General features: G+C 37.6%; 1 protein-coding gene across 4 annotated transcripts; it reads left to right on the top strand.

The window, feature by feature from the left end:
* Positions 1–13,320: 13,320 nt before the first annotated feature.
* On the top strand, positions 13,321–18,289 carry GPR85 (G protein-coupled receptor 85). 4 transcript variants are annotated; one of them, XM_004046072.5, is made up of 3 exons: positions 13,321–13,628; positions 14,967–15,084; positions 16,178–18,289. In XM_004046072.5, the coding sequence occupies exon 3, from the start codon at positions 16,348–16,350 to the stop codon at positions 17,458–17,460; it is 1,113 nt and encodes a 370-aa protein (XP_004046120.1). In that variant the 5' UTR covers positions 13,321–13,628; positions 14,967–15,084; positions 16,178–16,347; the 3' UTR covers positions 17,461–18,289. The 4 variants fall into 4 exon arrangements, with proteins under 4 accessions (XP_004046120.1, XP_004046122.1, XP_018887379.1 ...); XM_019031834.3 differs by lacking the exon at positions 13,321–13,628 and adding an exon at positions 14,380–14,768 and having other exon boundaries at positions 14,970–15,084; XM_004046073.5 differs by lacking the exon at positions 13,321–13,628 and adding an exon at positions 14,381–14,768.
* The last annotated feature ends 209 nt before the right edge of the window (positions 18,290–18,498 follow it).

The following is an 18,498-nucleotide window of genomic DNA, read 5'->3' as shown; positions in this document are numbered from 1 at the left end:
TGTAGGTCATGACAGGGACTGAGGGTTTCTGGCAGAAAAGAAATACACTCTGATTTAATGTTCTAAGCAAATCACTTTTGCTCTTAGGAGAATAAACTCCACGTTGGAAAAGGTACCAGAGAGAGACCAACTTGGAGGCTGTTGCAATGGCTTTAGGAAAAGAAGGTGGTCATTTTGTCAAGGGAGCCAACAGGGACGGGCTGAGGATTGTTTTCCTCCTACCTCTCTGTGGCTCCTGTGCCATCTTCTTAACTCGTTTATCTTGCTCTTCTGATGTTTTAACATTCATTCATTTTTTGAGTCTTGGACCTTTGCCTTTTCTTCTCCCCATACTGTCTCTCTTAGAAAATTTGTCTGTCGCCAAGCTACCTCTTTCAGAGTATGGCCCCGGGGCTTCTCCTATGAGCAGACAATTTCCATTTGGCTGACCCTGACTCTCTGTGTTCAAGTTCTAAGACAAACTAGTGCTAATAAATGATGCCATGTGATTGCATGGCTGTCACCTCATATTCATTTGCTAAAATTTAACTCATCTTCCTGTCAAACTGAATGCCTTGTCTGATTGTATGTGTGTCTGTGTGTGCGTGTGTATGTGTGTGTGTGTCCATCAATCTCCTAGCCAGCCAAGCTTGAACTTGTTCTACGCCCATCCTCAGCTATAATTCTGACCTACTTTGGTTCTTTCTCATTGCATTTTCTCCACTAATTCTTCTATCACCATAGTACTCATGCTTGGACAATTTTTCATAAGCTCAAATACTTTAGAATTGTAAAGTCTCTGGCTATCGTCAGCCTGGCAAGGAGAAAAAAATGAAGGAAGGGGGTTGGACTAAATCTAAATCAGTGGTTTTCATCTGTGTTAATCAGACACCCAGGTTCCACAGAGCTGCCTGGATAGCCGCCAGAATCAAGCAGTAAGAGACCTTCAGGCTGTGGCTCCAGTCCCCAGCTCCAACCCTGCTTAACTCACAGCAGCTCTTTCATTATCTGTTTTATATGTGAGTTCCAAGTATGATCACATCTGAAAATTTGTACCATTACCCTAAGAAAAAAGTTCAAAAACCATTGTTAGGTGACTTTTTAAGGTCCTCATTAGCTCTAAATTTTTAATCCTTTGGACTCTAGTAATATAATTATAGTAACAGTATTAGAGAAAAGAAATGTCTAGTTTAGACTTCTACTTATTACGTGCATTTTTAGATCAGTTACGGCTCTGACAACTTGAAAAGTCTGAATGAGTTTAGGGTAAAATACAGAAACCATTCTGGGTTTCCAGCAGTCAACAGTACAGTGTAATAAACCTATAAAAGCCCAGAATATTTGTAATGAAGTTGGGGAATATTTCTAACACAACACACTTTCCGAAGTCCATAAGAGCTCAACCTTCTTGCCAAACTGAATCACATTCTGATAAAATGCTTTCCATAGTCCATCTGTGTTTAAACAGAGGGAAGATATGAGGAGTGGGAATTTCCAGGTTCCTATGTCCCACAGACATTTGATCTTTTTTTGGCTTTTTCTTTGTTTCATGCAACTTTGCAAAAGTAAATAAATAAATACCATTTAACATGCCTAAACAGCTGCTCTGGCCTTCATGGTTTGGGAGGTGGAATGCAGTTCAACGGGTTCTGGTTAGTTAGGTTTCTATGTGACCAGTTGCTGAGAGAAACCTTACAGGCAGAGTGCCGCAAAGCCTTACCTCACTCACATAGTAGGGCAGCTGAGACTTCACCAGGGCTCAAGTCTTGGAAAGTGATTTTTCTCTTCAATTCTGGTCACTAACCTGACTTTTCTGCACCTGATTAACTCTGGGACTACAGGAATTCATCTAGGCCTTATTATCCTTATCTATACACAAAGACTTTATGCCTGATGACTTAAAGCTGGCTGGAGCATTGGAAATGTATCTAATCTGAATTAAGATGTCCTGTAAGTGTTGTATAATACACACTGACTTTTGAAGACTTACTGAGAAAAGAATATATAAAATATCTCTTTAATAATTTTGTATTAATTATATCTTGGCATAATATTTGGATATATTGGTTTAAATAAAATAAATTATTAAAATTAGTTTTACCTGTTTCACTTTACTTTTTTATTTTGGCTGCTTGAAAATTTAAAATTATATACATGGCTCACATTCATATCTGTGGACAGCGCTGATCTACACCCTAGAGGCACTGTGGCATACTGAAAGCACATAATATTTAGTGTCAGAAAAACCTAAATCAAGTTTCTGGTTTTATAATTTCTTTAGGTAGGTCACTTAGCACAAACGCTAACTTTTCCATTGACCTTAGCAAGTTATTACATCTCTGTGTGCCTCACATAAAATGAATTTTCTCTTCGGTAAAATGGAATCATAAAACCTACCTTATAAGGTTTTGTGAAAATGAAATAATAAATGTGAAGAACAAAACCTGTCATATTAATAGTACCATATAACTATTAATTATTCATATCAATCAACTTGGTTTTCATTATATTGAAAGGAGAATGATACTTTAAAGGATGAGGTTATAATCCAATGAAATAATATATTTAAAATTAATTTATAAATCATTACAACTAGGTGCATATGAGTAACGGTTCAGCTCTAAAAGTCAACACATCTAGGCAATGCTTGATGGTCATTACCAAGTTCAAGTCCTGCCAAAGTAGATATAAGTTCAGCTTTCACAACTTTTCACTCTAGTGTATCAGTAAGTTGGTCTACTATGCATACTTTTTTATTCTATTACAGACTGTGTTCAAAGTGAAGTTTTAGTAAAAAGTCAAAAAAGCTCAGGATTGATGTTAACCTCACCCAATACTTGTGTATATACACACATGCTGGGCATTTAACTTGCTTTCTCAATAATTTTGATACTGCATAGTTACTAGGTTGACTTGAGGCTTTCTATAACATACTGTCCTTTAGAAGTATGTGGACATACTGTGAGAAAAAAGATTTCAATCATCATATATGGTACAGCTCCTGAAGGGAAGGCAGAGATTATTTTTTAATTTATTTTCAAAGATGCATAAGTGCTTGAAGATTTATTAGGAGAAATAGATTCAAAAGAGTCATTTAATTTTTAATTGTGATAATTTTTTTGATGAGACGGTATCACTCTGCAGCCTAGGCTGGAATACAGTGGCACAATCATAGCTCATCCTCCCACCTCAGCCTGTGGAGTAAAGTTAGGATTACAGCTGTGTGACACTATGCCCAGCTAATTTTTTTATTTTATTTATTTTATTTTTATTCAGTAGAAACGAGGTCTTACTATGTTTCCCAGGCTGGTCTTGAACTACCGGCCTCAAGCTACACTCCTACCTTATGCTGGGATTACAAGAATGAGCCACCACCCCCGGCCCTATGATAATTTTTTAAAATGGAAACATTCATTCATTTATTCCACTAATAATTGCTGAATGCCTACCTTGTAACAGGCACTACTATAGGAACAGGGACACAAAGATAGTCAACCCAGACTCAGATCTTGTCTTCTTGGAGCTATGCAGTATCAAAATTACAGAGACAGCAAGTTAAATATCAAGCATATGTGTATATACATACACAACTTCAAGGGTGACGTTGGCATGCATCAATCCAACTTCCCTGACTTTTTACTAAAACACTATTTTGAACATAGTTTGTGAGTAGGATCAAAAATTCAGTCCATCTCTTCACCAAATGTCAAGTTATGTATGTTCTTCTGTAGTAGTAAGACTCATCATGAAACTCCAGCAAGAATCTCACCTATTTGATGCCAGATGGCACAAAAAACAAACCATTTATAGAGTGGAGAACAAGTAGACTATACACAAAAGTACTGCTGCTGCATGATTTCTAGTCTTTCAACTAAGTGCCAAGGATTTATGTGCTTTAACTCCCATTAGAATTTACAGAAATCAACAGCGCATGAACGGAATAAACAATCCTTAACTGGAAAATGAAGTCTTGAAGATCCCCAAGATAAAAGCGTGCCTTTTATATGTTTTTGATAAGGATTTTTTTAAATTGACAAATAATAATCGTCTATATTTATGGGGTATAATGGGATGTTTTGATCTATGTATACATTATAGAAAGAGTCTATCAAGCTAATCAACATATTAGTCACCTCACTAATTTATCTTTTGTTTTGATGAGAACATAAAAAATCTATTTTAACAATTTTGAAATATGCAATACATTATTATTAACTGTGGTCACCTGCAGTGCAATAGGTCAGTAAAACATTTTCCTCCAGTCTAACTGAAACTTTATACCCTTTGATTAACATATTCCCTTTCTCCATCTTTCTCCCTGCCATCCATTGCCTGTGGTAACCACTGTTCTACTCTCTGTTTCTGAGAGATTGACTTTTTTAGACTCCACAAATAGATCACAGTATTTATTTTTCTGTGCCTAGTTAATTTCACTTAGCATAATATCCTCCAATTCCATCTATGTTGTCACAAAAGACAGAATTTCTTTATTTTTTAAGATTGTGTATTACTACATGGTGTATATATACCACATTTTCTTCATATATTTATCCACAGTGATGGATACGTTGCATCCATCAAAGGAAGTAATAGCTTTGTCTATTCATTCACAACGATGGATAGGTTGGCTATTGTGAATAATGTTGAAATGAACATGGGAGTACAGATGTTTCTTGGACATACTGATTTCAATTCCTTTGGATATATACCCAGAAGTGGGATTGCTGGATGATATGGAAATTCTATTTTTAGTTTTTTAAGGAAGCTCCATATTATTTTCCAAAATGGCTGTATCACTTTACATCTCCACTAACAGTATACAGGGGCTCCCTTTTCTCCACATCCTTGCCAATACTAGTTATCACTCATCTTGTTGTTAAGAGCCATTCTAAGGGCCTTTTAAAATCAAATTTTAGAACTGTTTAGATTGTAAGTGGAGAGCAGATCACACAATGTTCTGACTTTGCTTATTGGAGGCTGACTGCTGAAGAGCTGCCTGGTGTAGTGGAAAACACTCTCTGGCCCGAGTCTGCAGACCAACTGGGTCTTAGTCCCTGACTCAAGCATAAATGTTTTACATGTAGAAGAGCCAATGTATGTGAAAGTATTTTATATAATGCTATGCAGCATATACAACTGTACCTGTATACAGAACATTCCTGAACTGGTGAATGCCTGAGAGGAAATTTTAAATTTTATGTGATGGAATTGTTGTTTTTAATTAACTGATCGGATCTACTATGAAAGAAATGCAAAAGACCCATGGCTCCCTTAGAAGAAACCTGCTAGAAAAAAGTTGGAGCTTACAAAGACCTGTGGTTGTTGAAGGATTTAATACAAGTAAAAACAAAATGATAACAGTCCTGGAGCTGCACACCACACCCCCATAGTAACTAGAGGAGGCACGAGACTAATTAAAATTGCCAGAAATTTCCACATTCAGAATTCTCACAAGAGGATAGGTCATTTACCCGGATGCCTTCCAGTTTTTTACCTGGACTACTGCCTTTCAGTTTACCTAGACAACTGTTTGCCCAAACAACTAGAAACTAATCCTGAAAGTGTTAGAATCATACCTTTATTCTACAATCACAATCGGGATTAAGTGATATGAAATACACAAGTCAAAAAATATTGGAACCCTGGGCATGGGACCATTCCTACCTCCAGCTCCTAAGCTTGTTCACATGCCCACCACTATGCAGTATAGTGCCATTCAGAGAGATGATGGGTAACAGCTAGAAGTACAGATTATAGAGTTTGTAGATGTAAGGCATTTGGTATTTTCAATCTCTATAAACAAGACACATTTTTCATAATACGTGCATGCAACAGTATTCTTTATATCCCTTAGAAATTATTAATGGCCCATTAACTATAGCCATGCCAGAAAACAACTGCTATAAATCACATACCAACTGTCAATACAGGATGCTGTGATTCTAGATCAGATAAAGGAGAAAGGCAATCCCAACCAAATTCTACGTGCTGAAATTATATGCACCCAGCCCTAGTCATTACTACCTTCTGAAAGTGAGCTGCTGCCGCCCTGTTTTGAATTGTTGGAGGTTTCATTCTGTGCTTCCTTGTTCCAGAGATTAGAAAATCTTATTATCAGCTCTGAACTGTGTTCAAGCTTAGAGGACTTAAAGAGTGATTTGGCTGGTAGCTTTTTTTTATTATATTCAATTAGTAAGATGAATAAGCACTATTTTATATGAGAACTTCTTATATTCAGCTCTTATTTATGCTTGGTAAAGAAGGGGAAGGAATATCTTTTAAAAGGAGGACAAAGAAAATGCAATAAACTATCATCCTGATTTTTACCCAAGATTAACATCATCTTGCAGTCTTTTTCTGAGAAACAACCAGTTTCTGTTTCAACCCCTTTGCTTTCTGTCCTATAGGTAATTATTAATAATCCACAGGCAAAATTAGAGCAGAAAGTATCCATCATTTAAAAGTTTATTTTTATACTATTGAGCTTTTTACTTCTGTACTGATAAATTAAGGTCTTTTTTTCAGGATGCACCACGCTTTTGGCTATTAAAAAATTAAGGATCCAAATTAAAGTCCAAAGCCAGATAAAAGCTGCAGATATTTTGTCATCTATTTGAGCACCAGGTTATGAGCTCAAGGCATAAAATATCTGCTCTTGGCTCATAATCTGCATGACAGACATTAACTTATTAGAAAATGGTTTAAAATTACTGAGTAGTAAAGCAAATAAAGAATTATGTAAACGCTAATGTAATAAGGCTAAAAAGCAAACAAAATTCCCCCAAATCCAGAGTAAATCTTTGGCCAAAAAAACTTTCTGCCCATCATACAAATAATTATCCCAACCTTATGAAATTAAGAAAAACGTGGAGTCCAGTTGGAGCCTGTGCCATTGTCTTTCTTCCTCTTTTATATCCTCCCCAACAGTGCCTAATACAGCATTTTTTATGTAGTAGGGTCATAAATTCCCACTGAACAAAAATGTATCCAGTATCTTTGATATGCCAGGGATGAATAGTGACAAAATAATAGAGCTCATATTCTCATGGAGTCTAGAACATTCATTAAGTGAATGAAATAATGCTACCCCCAGGACTTATTCTTAATATAGTCCTTTTTAATGTGAAATTAGACAGATGATAGCATACTTCTGTTTTAACCAAATGTTAACCAAATTAAAGTAGTAACCATATTTATGAGGGGTGGGAATTTTAGTTTTGTCTTTGTTTTTGTTTTATAGGGTTAAGTTGTAAAGTTTAAAAAAAATAAGAGAAATGAAAGGGGAAGGACTAAACAGAATGCAAGTTTGGTTAGTCAATATGAGAAGCTCTTTAATTAGAGTCTAAGACAACTTTACTTATCTTAGAGTCTTTACTTTCAGCCATGTTTTAATTACGTTCATTTGTCAAAAAGCTGAACACCACAAAAGCTTAAATAACCATAATCTGCTCATATCATACAACACATGCTCATAATAATGGTCCTAATGCACTGTATGACTGAGATAACCTCTGAATAGTCAAAGAAAAAATACCTCATACTTCTAGAGTTTTAAAAATTATATTGCATTTTTATTTCATGAAAATTTACAATGCATGTAAGATATGTGGGACTCTCCATTAACCTCAATATTAAATTAACTTCCTATTTCTTAATTATTTTACCAACACTTGCTTCTTCTTCCCACCTACCCTTCCAATACATTCACATGCACACACATTCACACCCATGACATACCCATGTGGGGGTCACTTTTTTGTTTTACATGGTTGAGGCTAACTGCATCTTAAAAAAAAAAAAAAGGCAAAGCTGAATGAGACAGTTTAGAATATTTTAACAGACAAAGGGCTTTTCCTCTAAGCTCTAAAGCTTTACCAGGCACTAGTAGGCACTCTTCTCATTCACAGGGTTACATTTCAGTAATGTGCGATATAAAAAGAGCTTAAAGACTTCCAGAAGAAGAAACCATGCCGTATTTATTTAAATAACCATCACTTTGTTCATAAAACATCAAGAGAATTCACTCAAACCTTTATCACTGAGACAGTGCTGTCATTAATGACAAAATAGTTTCTTAGCCTGACCTCATAAGCCTTTAAGCCTGTGTCCCTCACTTGTTAATCCCTTATAGTCTGACTTTCTCTTCTGAAACTGCTTTCTCAAAGATTGCTAATGATTTTCATCATCCCCAGATCCAAGGATATCTTCTTATGTGTTGTTCTTCTAAATCTCCGAGTCACAACTGACACTGATGACCACTCCTTCTTTGAAATTCTCTCCTCCCTCAGGGTCTATAACATAGATGATCCTCCTCTTTTGGTTTGTTTTATGTCTGGTTCTTCCATGATCTTCCTGTTTCTTATATGTAGGCATTCTCTTTGTTTTTCGGTTTGTTCAGATGGAGGGGAATGGGCATACTTGTTTATCTATTTAACCTCAACCTTCTTCTCTCTCAGCAGTCTCTCCCTTGGCAATGCCGCCCAATAGTTTCTCTAAGTACTTTCTGAATTTGGGCTCTTCACTTCCAACTAAGTATAACACATCAACATTTGAATATTCCACCAGCATTTCACATTCAGCATGTCTAAAATTAACTCATTCTTTTCCTTACCAAACCAGCTCCTTCCTTTTTAACTTTTGTTTCCTCTGGTTAATGGTGTCCTCTGCCTCCCAGTTCTTCTCCAAGTTCCAAACCTGAGAGTCTGTTCTTACCCCTTGATCTCCTTTGCCTCCCTGAGCCAATTACTCCATAAGAAATATGGCTCCTCTTACTCTGCTTCTCTTCATTTTTCCTGCTCTACTTCCATTAGTTCAGGCTTTCCCTACTGTGATGTGTCCACCTGTAAACTGGTCCTACCTCCCGATTTCTTATTTCTTGCAAGATCTAGCACAGTGCCTCATACAGAGTAGGAGGAGCTCAAGAAATATTTGTTAAATAAATTGAATAAAGGAACAAGTCTTAAAGTTTTCTGAGAGGAGGAAATTGTCAACATAAAGGGAAGAAGAAAAGGCAAACTGCTGAGTTTTCAAAAGCCTGGCAGTTAACTTTAAAATTAAAAATGAATTACATTAACACTTTGGAACCTGTTATGGGGCAGAGCAGAGAGAAAAGTCTAACAAATGAACTTTCTAGCATTTAGGAAAGAAACATGCTAGATTTTTAATCTTTTAAAAACTCATTAACATTCTGAAAAAATTTCACTGCTTGGGATGTTCACAATTATGGTTATTCCCAACTCCCAAGTCATGATTTGTCTAACATATTATTTCACCATTCTGCTCCTCAAAGAGATGAATATAATGCACTAAAAACTTTCAGTTACTTAGATGTCACTGTGAAAAAGGTCAATTTTTGCAGCAACTAAGATGTGAAAACCATTATCAACTAAGACATGAAAACCATTATCAAAAAAGGGAGATGTATAATCTCCCTTTCCATTGGTCACTTACTCCAGGTTGGTGATTTTTTTTAAAATAATCAATCAGAAAGTGTTTCTGTGCAAAAACCCCCAATGAGAGCCTTTCTTACCAAGATAGCTAAAGTTTTTTTTTTTCCTAGTCTTTTTTTTTTTAATTATACTTTACATTTTAGGGTACATGTGCACAATGTGCAGGTTAGTTACATATGCATACATGTGCCATGCTGGTGTGCTGCACCCATTAACCCATCATTTAGCATTAGGTATATCTCCTAAAGCTATCCCTCCCCCCTCCCCCCACCCCACAACAGTCCCCAGAATGTGATGTTCCCCTTCCTGTGTCCATGTGTTCTCATTGTTCAATTCCCACCTATAAGTGAGAATATGTGGTGTTTGGTTTTTTGTTCTTGTGATAGTTTACTGAGAATGATGATTTCCAATTTCATTCACGTCCCTACAAAGGACATGAACTCATCATTTTTTATGGCTGCATAGTATTCCATGGTGTATATGTGCCACATTTTCTAAATCCAGTCTATCATTGTTGGACATTTGGGTTGGTTCCAAGTCTTTGCTATTGTGAATAGTGCCGCAATAAACATACGTGTGCATGTGTCTTTATAGCAGCATGATTTATAGTCCTTTGGGTATATACCCAGTAATGGGATGTCTGGGTCAAATGGTATTTCTAGTTCTAGATCCCTGAGGAATCACCACACTGACTTGCACAATGGTTGAACTAGTTTACAGTCCCACCAACAATGTAAAAGTGTTCCTATTTCTCCACATCCTCTCCAGCACCTGTTGTTTCCTGACTTTTTAATGATTGCCATTCGAACTGGTGTGAGATGGTATCTCATTGTGGTTTTGATTTGCATTTCTCTGATGGCCAGTGATGGTGAGCATTTTTTCATGTGTTTTTTGGCTACATAAATGTTTTCTTTTGAGAAGCATCTGTTCGTGCAAAAACTGGAAGCATTCCCTTTGAAAACTGGCACAAGACAGGGATGCCCTCTCTCACCACTCCTATTCAACATAGTGTTGGAAGTTCTGGCCAGGGCAATTAGGCAGGAGAAGGAAATAAAGGGTATTCAATTAGGAAAAGAGGAAGTCAAATTGTCCCTGACTGCAGATGACATGATTGTATATCTAAAAAACCCCACTGTCACAGCCCAAAATCTCCTTAAGCTGATAAGCAACTTCAGCAAAGTCTCAGGATACAAAATCAATGTACAAAAATCACAAGCATTCTTATACACAAATAACAGACAAACAGAGAGCCAAATCATGAGTGAACTCCCATTCACAATTGCTTCAAAGAGAATAAAATACCTAGGAATCCAACTTACAAGGGACGTGAAGGACCTCTTCAAGGAGAACTACAAACCACTGCTCAATGAAATAAAAGAGGATACAAACAAATGGAAGAACATTCCATGCTCATGGGTAGGAAGAATCAATATCATGAAAATGACCATACTGCCCAAGGTAATTTATAGATTCAATGCCATCCCCATCAAGCTACCAATGACTTTCTTCACAGAATTGGAAAAAACTACTTTAAAGTTCATATGGAACCAAAAAAGAGCCCGCATCGCCAAGTCAATCCTAAGCCAAAAGAACAAAGCTGGAGGCATCACACTACCTGACTTCAAACTATACTACAAGGCTACAGTAACCAAAACAGCATGGTACTGTTACCAAAACAGAGATATAGATCAATGGAACAGAACAGACACCTCAGAAATAATGCCGCATATCTACAACTATCTGATCTTTGACAAACCTAAGAAAAACAAGCAATGGGGAAAGGATTCTCTATTTAATAAATGGTGCTGGGAAAACTGGCCAGCCATATGTAGAAAGCTGAAACTGGATCCCTTCCTTACACCCTATACAAAAATTAATTCAAGATGGATTAAAGACTTAAACGTTAGACCTAAAACCATAAAAACCCTTGAAGAAAACCTAGGCAATACCATTCAGGACATAGGCATGGGCAAGGACTTCATGTCTAAAACACCAAAAGCAATGCCAACAAAAGCCAAAATTGACAAATGGGATCTAGTTAAACTAAAGAGCTTCTGCACAGCAAACGACACTACCATCAGAGTGAACAGGCAACCTACAAAATGGGAGAAAATTTTCGCAACCTACTCATCTGACAAAGGGCTAATATCTGGAATCTACAATGAACTCAAACAAATTTCCAAGAAAAAAACAAACAACCCCATCAAAAAGATAGTTAAAGTTTTAAAGAAAACTTTAAAAAGGCTCTTTTTCATATACAACTTTAAATTTTGGTAACAGTTGAGAGCACCAAAGACACACGTTTTATGCTTTAAGCAGAAGACATGTCATTTGAAATGAATTACTAAAAATCTTTTATTTAGAATGTTTATTCTAGTCTATTATTCTCTGCAATTACCAAGTGTTATTTCCTGACACACACTTTCATGTAAACAATGCACAGAAAAAAACACTGTTTTTGCTGATCATGATACTATGCATCAGTTGGCAAAAATCTGAAATAGATTAATTTTGAAAGCAAGGTCATTGGTTTTTAAAATAAAATGGTATGTACTTTTTATAAGAACCAAATTAAGCAAATTATATCAGTTTTCCTAATACACTGATCAATATAGTACATGTAATATTCCAACAGTTTGTAAATCTTCAGAACCCTTCAAACCCAAGGATTAGGGCATATAGTTTTGTTGTATTTGCTTTGTTCTTTTACTCTTAACCTGAAAATCAAATTTTCTGGGTTTGGTGATGTAGGGGATAAAAAAAAAAGAAATTAGTTAAGACCAATTAAGCCTATGATCTAAACAATTTGAAGCAATAACTTTACATTTGAGAACTTGTAGATGATATGAAACTTTTGTCAGCTATTAAACATATTTTTTAAAGCCCTGCTGATGAAAGATATAGCTTCCAATGTTTTCTCCAGTAGAGTTAATGAGCTAGATGGAAAATATCTCATTAATTTCTTGAGTCCCCTTGTGAGGCAAGAAAATGACATTCTTATCCAACAGCTGGAAAAGCTGAAGAATTAGTGGATGTAACTGTGCTCAACTGCAAAGGAAAAAAATAGCTTTACTATACCCTGAGATGTGGATATGAAAGAATATTGCATACACATATACCCTCTCCCTTATTTTTAAGGAATCAATATCTGCTTAAAGAATAAGACTAGTTAAAACCATTGGATCTTGGCCCTGTAACTTTTGGCAGAGTATATTACTGCTTCATGGCCTGGCAGTGCAGTGACTCTTTTAATTTACTTTTAAATAGCTTTTCCCTAATCTGTACAACCTAACATCTGACCAATCATGAATCTTCAGCAAACCTAAGCCTCTTATTCCATACATTTTTTAAAACTGTAAAAATTCAGGAAATAACTCTTTGCAAAGTACATTGAAGCATTTATTGGGAAGCAAAAAAGCACAAGTTGAAGTGATTTGTAGTTTCATAAAAACGAATTTGACATTTTACTTAGAAGTTGCAAACCACCACATGGTTTTGAGTTTTGAATTCATTTGCTTTGCAAAAAGTGGAATGTTTTATTTGAATGGAAATGCCCTCAAGTTACTTCCAGCATGGCTGTAGGATTGATTTTTCTAGGTTAAGGGAATGCCAAAGTTTAGTGCCTTGTGTATATTCTTTTCTAAAAAAACAAACTATTATCCATGTATTTAAATGGACGTAGGAAATTCAAGAACAAATCAGGGAAATTTAACATCATTTCAGTATTACCAACATAGGGCTTTGTGTAACGACTGTGACATCAAGATAAGGCTTTACCTCGGCTCATCCAATAGAAATACAGTATGTAAATTAACCCATATTATCTGTATGCTGATTGGCCTGAGTTCCCCTGAATGTCACAATCTCACCACCCAGCAATGGGGTATTTTACTGCTGTCTCGAGATCAGATTATTACTGTAGAGAAGATTTTTATTTTTTGTTTCATTAACAGATTATTATAAAGCAAAAAGCATGCAGAAAAAGAAGCAGACGTTTTACATTGGGAATTAATGAAAGCGTGTCTGCTAGTTTTGGGTAGGAGAACTGGGAAGTTGTTGCTTAAAATTTTATATCACCTCCACAAACAAAACTCTTCGGAAATGGTAAAATAAGAAAATGCATGATTCTAGAGGCATTCCTAAGCACCCACGTGTCAGGCTTTGTGGTGTCTGTGGTATCATCCGACCTTTTGGACTGGTGTAAGTTTTACGTATTTGTTATATTTCTAGTATTTTTCATCTGTAATAACAAAGGGGAAAAAAGGAAACTCGTACACATAACTGCTTTGACATCACCCATCATTGGTCAGCGGAACTTGTAAGAAGGGAAAAGGAATACTGTTGCTTGGTGGGGTGGAATGCCAGGAATAGCCATTTAAACATTTTATAAGCCTGATTCTTTAGTGACATCCTTTAAGGTAGACTGAATGTAAATCATATTGTAGTTGTCCTCTGAACTTAGCTTTCTCCCTACTTTTACGCATATGTGCGTGCATTGGAGAATAGAAGATGACTAACAAAGAGAGAGCTGCCCTAACGTGCCTTCCCTTCTTCCCCATTGACAAGATTTTTAACTGTGGGAAAAAAATAAATAAATAAATAAATAAATAAATAAATAAATAACTTTTTTTCTTTTTTCCCATTCTTTTCTTGTCTTTTTCCAGCTAACCTGCAAATTTAAAGGTTAGCTGGAGACATCACTTAAAAATATATATACAAAAGAAGCCTCCGGTGGTTTGGACCACCCTAAAAGAAAAGGGAAGAAAGTGTCTGGGGAAGGTTAGAGTTCCGGGAAGCTGAGGGAGGGGGCGGGCGTCCCGGGCACTGTGACTTCCTCGTGCGCTGCCTTTGGGAAGAGGATGGGCCTGAGGTCCTGAAAGGGCCTTTCCAGCCCCCCACTACAAATGCGGGGAGGGAAAAGTTCAGAAGCAGCCACGAAGGGACAAAAGCTTAATGCTGCCAGCTGAACTGGACAGGGCAGTCAATAAACCCAGCCAGCTCTGGAGACAGGTAGGGGTTCCTGTTGGTTCCACAGAGGCTGAAGCAGCCCCGCCGCCGCCCTCGCCACCGCAGCAGCCGCCGCCGCCGCGGCCCCTGCGTTACTGGGGGAGACGGTGCCGCTGCGACAGGGGAGGACGCGGCTGGAGCTCAAGGAGGCTCCAGCGCGCAGGCGCCGCCGAGCCCTGCCTGGATGCTCAGTCAAGGCACTAAGGCAAAAAAAAAAAAAAAAAAAAAAAAAAAGAAAAAAGAAAAAGAAAAAAAAAAGAAAAAGAAAAAAAGAAAAAAATCAGCAATTTATGGAAAGAAGCTATAGTCTGTCGGGATATCCAACACCAACAGGTAGGAGGATATACTCTTGGTTAAGTTTGGGGGATGTGGGGGAATGCACAGTGTTGATGAAACTGCAGGTTCACCGAGAAAGAGCCCTCCCTCAGGTTGTGTGTGTGTGTGTGTGTGTGTGTGTGTGTGTGTGTGTGTGTGTGTGTTTTGTGACAATAAACTGCATAATGGAAGTACATTCAGACAATGCATCTTCAGTAGGGCTTACTGAGAGCTCCATTTCTGGAAAGCCTTTCAAGACTGAGGAATATCAGACTGCGAATCACCGGGAACGGTTCCTTTGCAGCACAGAAGCAATCTCTCTCCCCATCTTCGCGTATGTAATGCATGTCTCTCTCCCTCTCCCCCTCCTCCACCCTCCCCCCATTATAAATCCAGGGGTGGCGGATTTCAGGTTTCGTAATGTTGCATGATGCGATCGGTATTTACCCGAGGATGTACCGGTGGGGAAATTAAAATCATCGAACGCAGTTTTGCCTGGGCTTCCACCAGCATATTCCGGGCCAGTGAGAAGTGGCAAAGGAAACACGCTTGGTGGGAATAACAGAGGAAGCCGATTTCCCTGGTGTGGTCCAGGCACCTACGAGACAATGTGCATTTTGTTTTAAAACGAAGCCACTTGTGATTTGCAACAAAGGTTATCAGTGTAAATGGGAAAGGCTTAATTGCCCAAGAAATACAGGTTCATGTTATATTCATTTGAATCCAGGCAGCCAAGGTTTACAAATGGAAGTGCATTATTCCTCTGGGTGTGTTTCCCTGTCCAATATTTACATTAACCATTTTAATAATCATGTGGGCTTAAAAGATTTGCCAGAAATGGGGGGTAGGGTGGAGAGGGAAAGACAAATGATTAAATCACATCAAATCTTGGGACAAGTAAGTTCCTATTAATTTTGAAGTTAATTTTGAAATTTTGCTTTAAGATGAATCAACAAATACTCTTATGCAGCATGAATAGTGGCACTTAAGATATATTTTGCACGGGTTCTTTGGACCCACATCAAACAGAGAAGCTGCCTGTGAAACACTGACAGATACTAATAGATCTCAAATAAATGTAGGTAGTGTCTCTGCCTCCTAATAGCAATCTTGTAGATTCCATTGCAATTCTAGTGGTTAATTCCTGGACTGGCATATTTTACAAGAATGGGACATTTTATTCCTTCTCTCCTAAAGTTACCCTATCAAATGTATATTGTCCAAAATAGGGACATTTTAAAATTCACTTAGCTTGAAAAACTAAACAAGCCCATTCTCTGAAATCTCGAGCAAAAATATTTAGTAAAGCAAATATTAGTATTCAAAATTAAAACTTTATTTGCTTCCCCATAAGTGAACAGCTTTGTTAGCACCGTCTGACATCATTGCTTGTTAACTTAAGAACTGATAGCTTTTTTTTTTTTCAGATATTCTGATGGCAAAACAAGTGGAAGAAAAGAGGAAGCATGACTGCAGATCAGATCAGTCCTCTTTGTGGATTATATTTTCAGTAAAATGTATGGATCTATCTTTTCCTTGTTCTTATATCTAGATCATGAGACTTGACTGAGGCTGTATCCTTATCCTCCATCCATCTATGGCGAACTATAGCCATGCAGCTGACAACATTTTGCAAAATCTCTCGCCTCTAACAGCCTTTCTGAAACTGACTTCCTTGGGTTTCATAATAGGAGTCAGCGTGGTGGGCAACCTCCTGATCTCCATTTTGCTAGTGAAAGATAAGACCTTGCATAGAGCACCTTACTACTTCCTGTTGGATCTTTGCTGTTCAGATATCCTCAGATCTGCAATTTGTTTCCCATTTGTGTTCAACTCTGTCAAAAATGGCTCTACCTGGACTTATGGGACTCTGACTTGCAAAGTGATTGCCTTTCTGGGGGTTTTGTCCTGTTTCCACACTGCTTTCATGCTCTTCTGCATCAGTGTCACCAGATACTTAGCTATCGCCCATCACCGCTTCTATACAAAGAGGCTGACCTTTTGGACGTGTCTGGCTGTGATCTGTATGGTGTGGACTCTGTCTGTGGCCATGGCATTTCCCCCGGTTTTAGACGTGGGCACTTACTCATTCATTAGGGAGGAAGATCAGTGCACCTTCCAACACCGCTCCTTCAGGGCTAATGATTCCTTAGGATTTATGCTGCTTCTTGCTCTCATCCTCCTAGCCACACAGCTTGTCTACCTCAAGCTGATATTTTTCGTCCACGATCGAAGGAAAATGAAGCCAGTCCAGTTTGTAGCAGCAGTCAGCCAGAACTGGACTTTTCATGGTCCTGGAGCCAGTGGCCAGGCAGCTGCCAATTGGCTAGCAGGATTTGGAAGGGGTCCCACACCACCCACCTTGCTGGGCATCAGGCAAAATGCAAACACCACAGGCAGAAGAAGGCTATTGGTCTTAGACGAGTTCAAAATGGAGAAAAGAATCAGCAGAATGTTCTATATAATGACTTTTCTGTTTCTAACCTTGTGGGGCCCCTACCTGGTGGCCTGTTATTGGAGAGTTTTTGCAAGAGGGCCTGTAGTACCAGGGGGATTTCTAACAGCTGCTGTCTGGATGAGTTTTGCCCAAGCAGGAATCAATCCTTTTGTCTGCATTTTCTCAAACAGGGAGCTGAGGCGCTGTTTCAGCACAACCCTTCTTTACTGCAGAAAATCCAGGTTACCAAGGGAACCTTACTGTGTTATATGAGGGAGCATCTGTAAATCTTTAGCCTTGTGAAAACTAACCTTCTCTGCTGAGCAATTGTGGCCCATAGCCATATTTTGAGAAGAAATTCAAGAATGGAATCAGCAGTTTTAAGGATTTGGGCAACATTCTGCAGTCTTTGCAATAGTTCACCTATAATCCTATTTTAAATCTCAGAGTGATCCTGCTGACTGCCAGCAAAGGTTTGTAATTAAGAAGGGACTGAACCACTGCCCTAAGTTTCTTTATGTGGTCAAAAACTAGATAATGAAAGTAGCAGGTGCTAAGTATCAGTGCTAAATGCTCTGTATGTCACTACATATGAAAAAACATCAAAAATAATTAGCATTGGACATCTTAATAAATTAAGTTGACAGGAGGTATATGTGTTGATAAAAACTAATTTTAGAAGTTTGAAGACTTTAAAACATTTCATACTACTATTGTTTTGCAAAGACTAAAATATTTGGGGACTTAAAGTACTGTAATCCACTAAAGACGTGCCAATGAATTATTGGAATATCACACTTTAAAAACCGCCTTGTAAGTTCTGGGGAGCATTCCAAAGCAGTATATTGGTTCCAATTAGAGTTTACTTTTTTTGTATTAATACATCGCTATTTCTAAATACCACTTTCCTCATCTACTAGTAAGATTGCTAGCATTGAACTGTATTATGTGGTTTTTGTTGATTTGGTATAAAGTTTTTCCAATTCATTTATATTTTACAAATGCTAGATATTGGTCTGGGAGGCAACATTAATGGTACCAGCCTGTCACAACTGAGCAGTTCTAATAATGCAGAATAAACACATGTTGCCTTAAAGGGTTATCTAGTATCCTTCATCTTATTTAGCATTGGAGCAAATAGCCAAGGGAAATCAAATCAGTAACCGGTCATGGTCATGCATCTAAAAGTGCATGGAAGATCATTTATTACCTTTTCCTTTTTTCTCACATGGTTTGAAACTTAAAGTGCACATCACTGAAATAATGAGATTTTCTTCTGCGGTGTGCTACCCTTTCTAAAGTGTTCTAAGA

Source organism: Gorilla gorilla, chromosome 6 (assembly GCF_029281585.2).
Source record: "Gorilla gorilla gorilla isolate KB3781 chromosome 6, NHGRI_mGorGor1-v2.1_pri, whole genome shotgun sequence".
Taxonomy (NCBI): Eukaryota; Metazoa; Chordata; class Mammalia; order Primates; family Hominidae; genus Gorilla; species Gorilla gorilla.
Note: the sequence above shows the minus strand (reverse complement) of the source record. Positions and strands in the feature narration are given on the sequence as shown.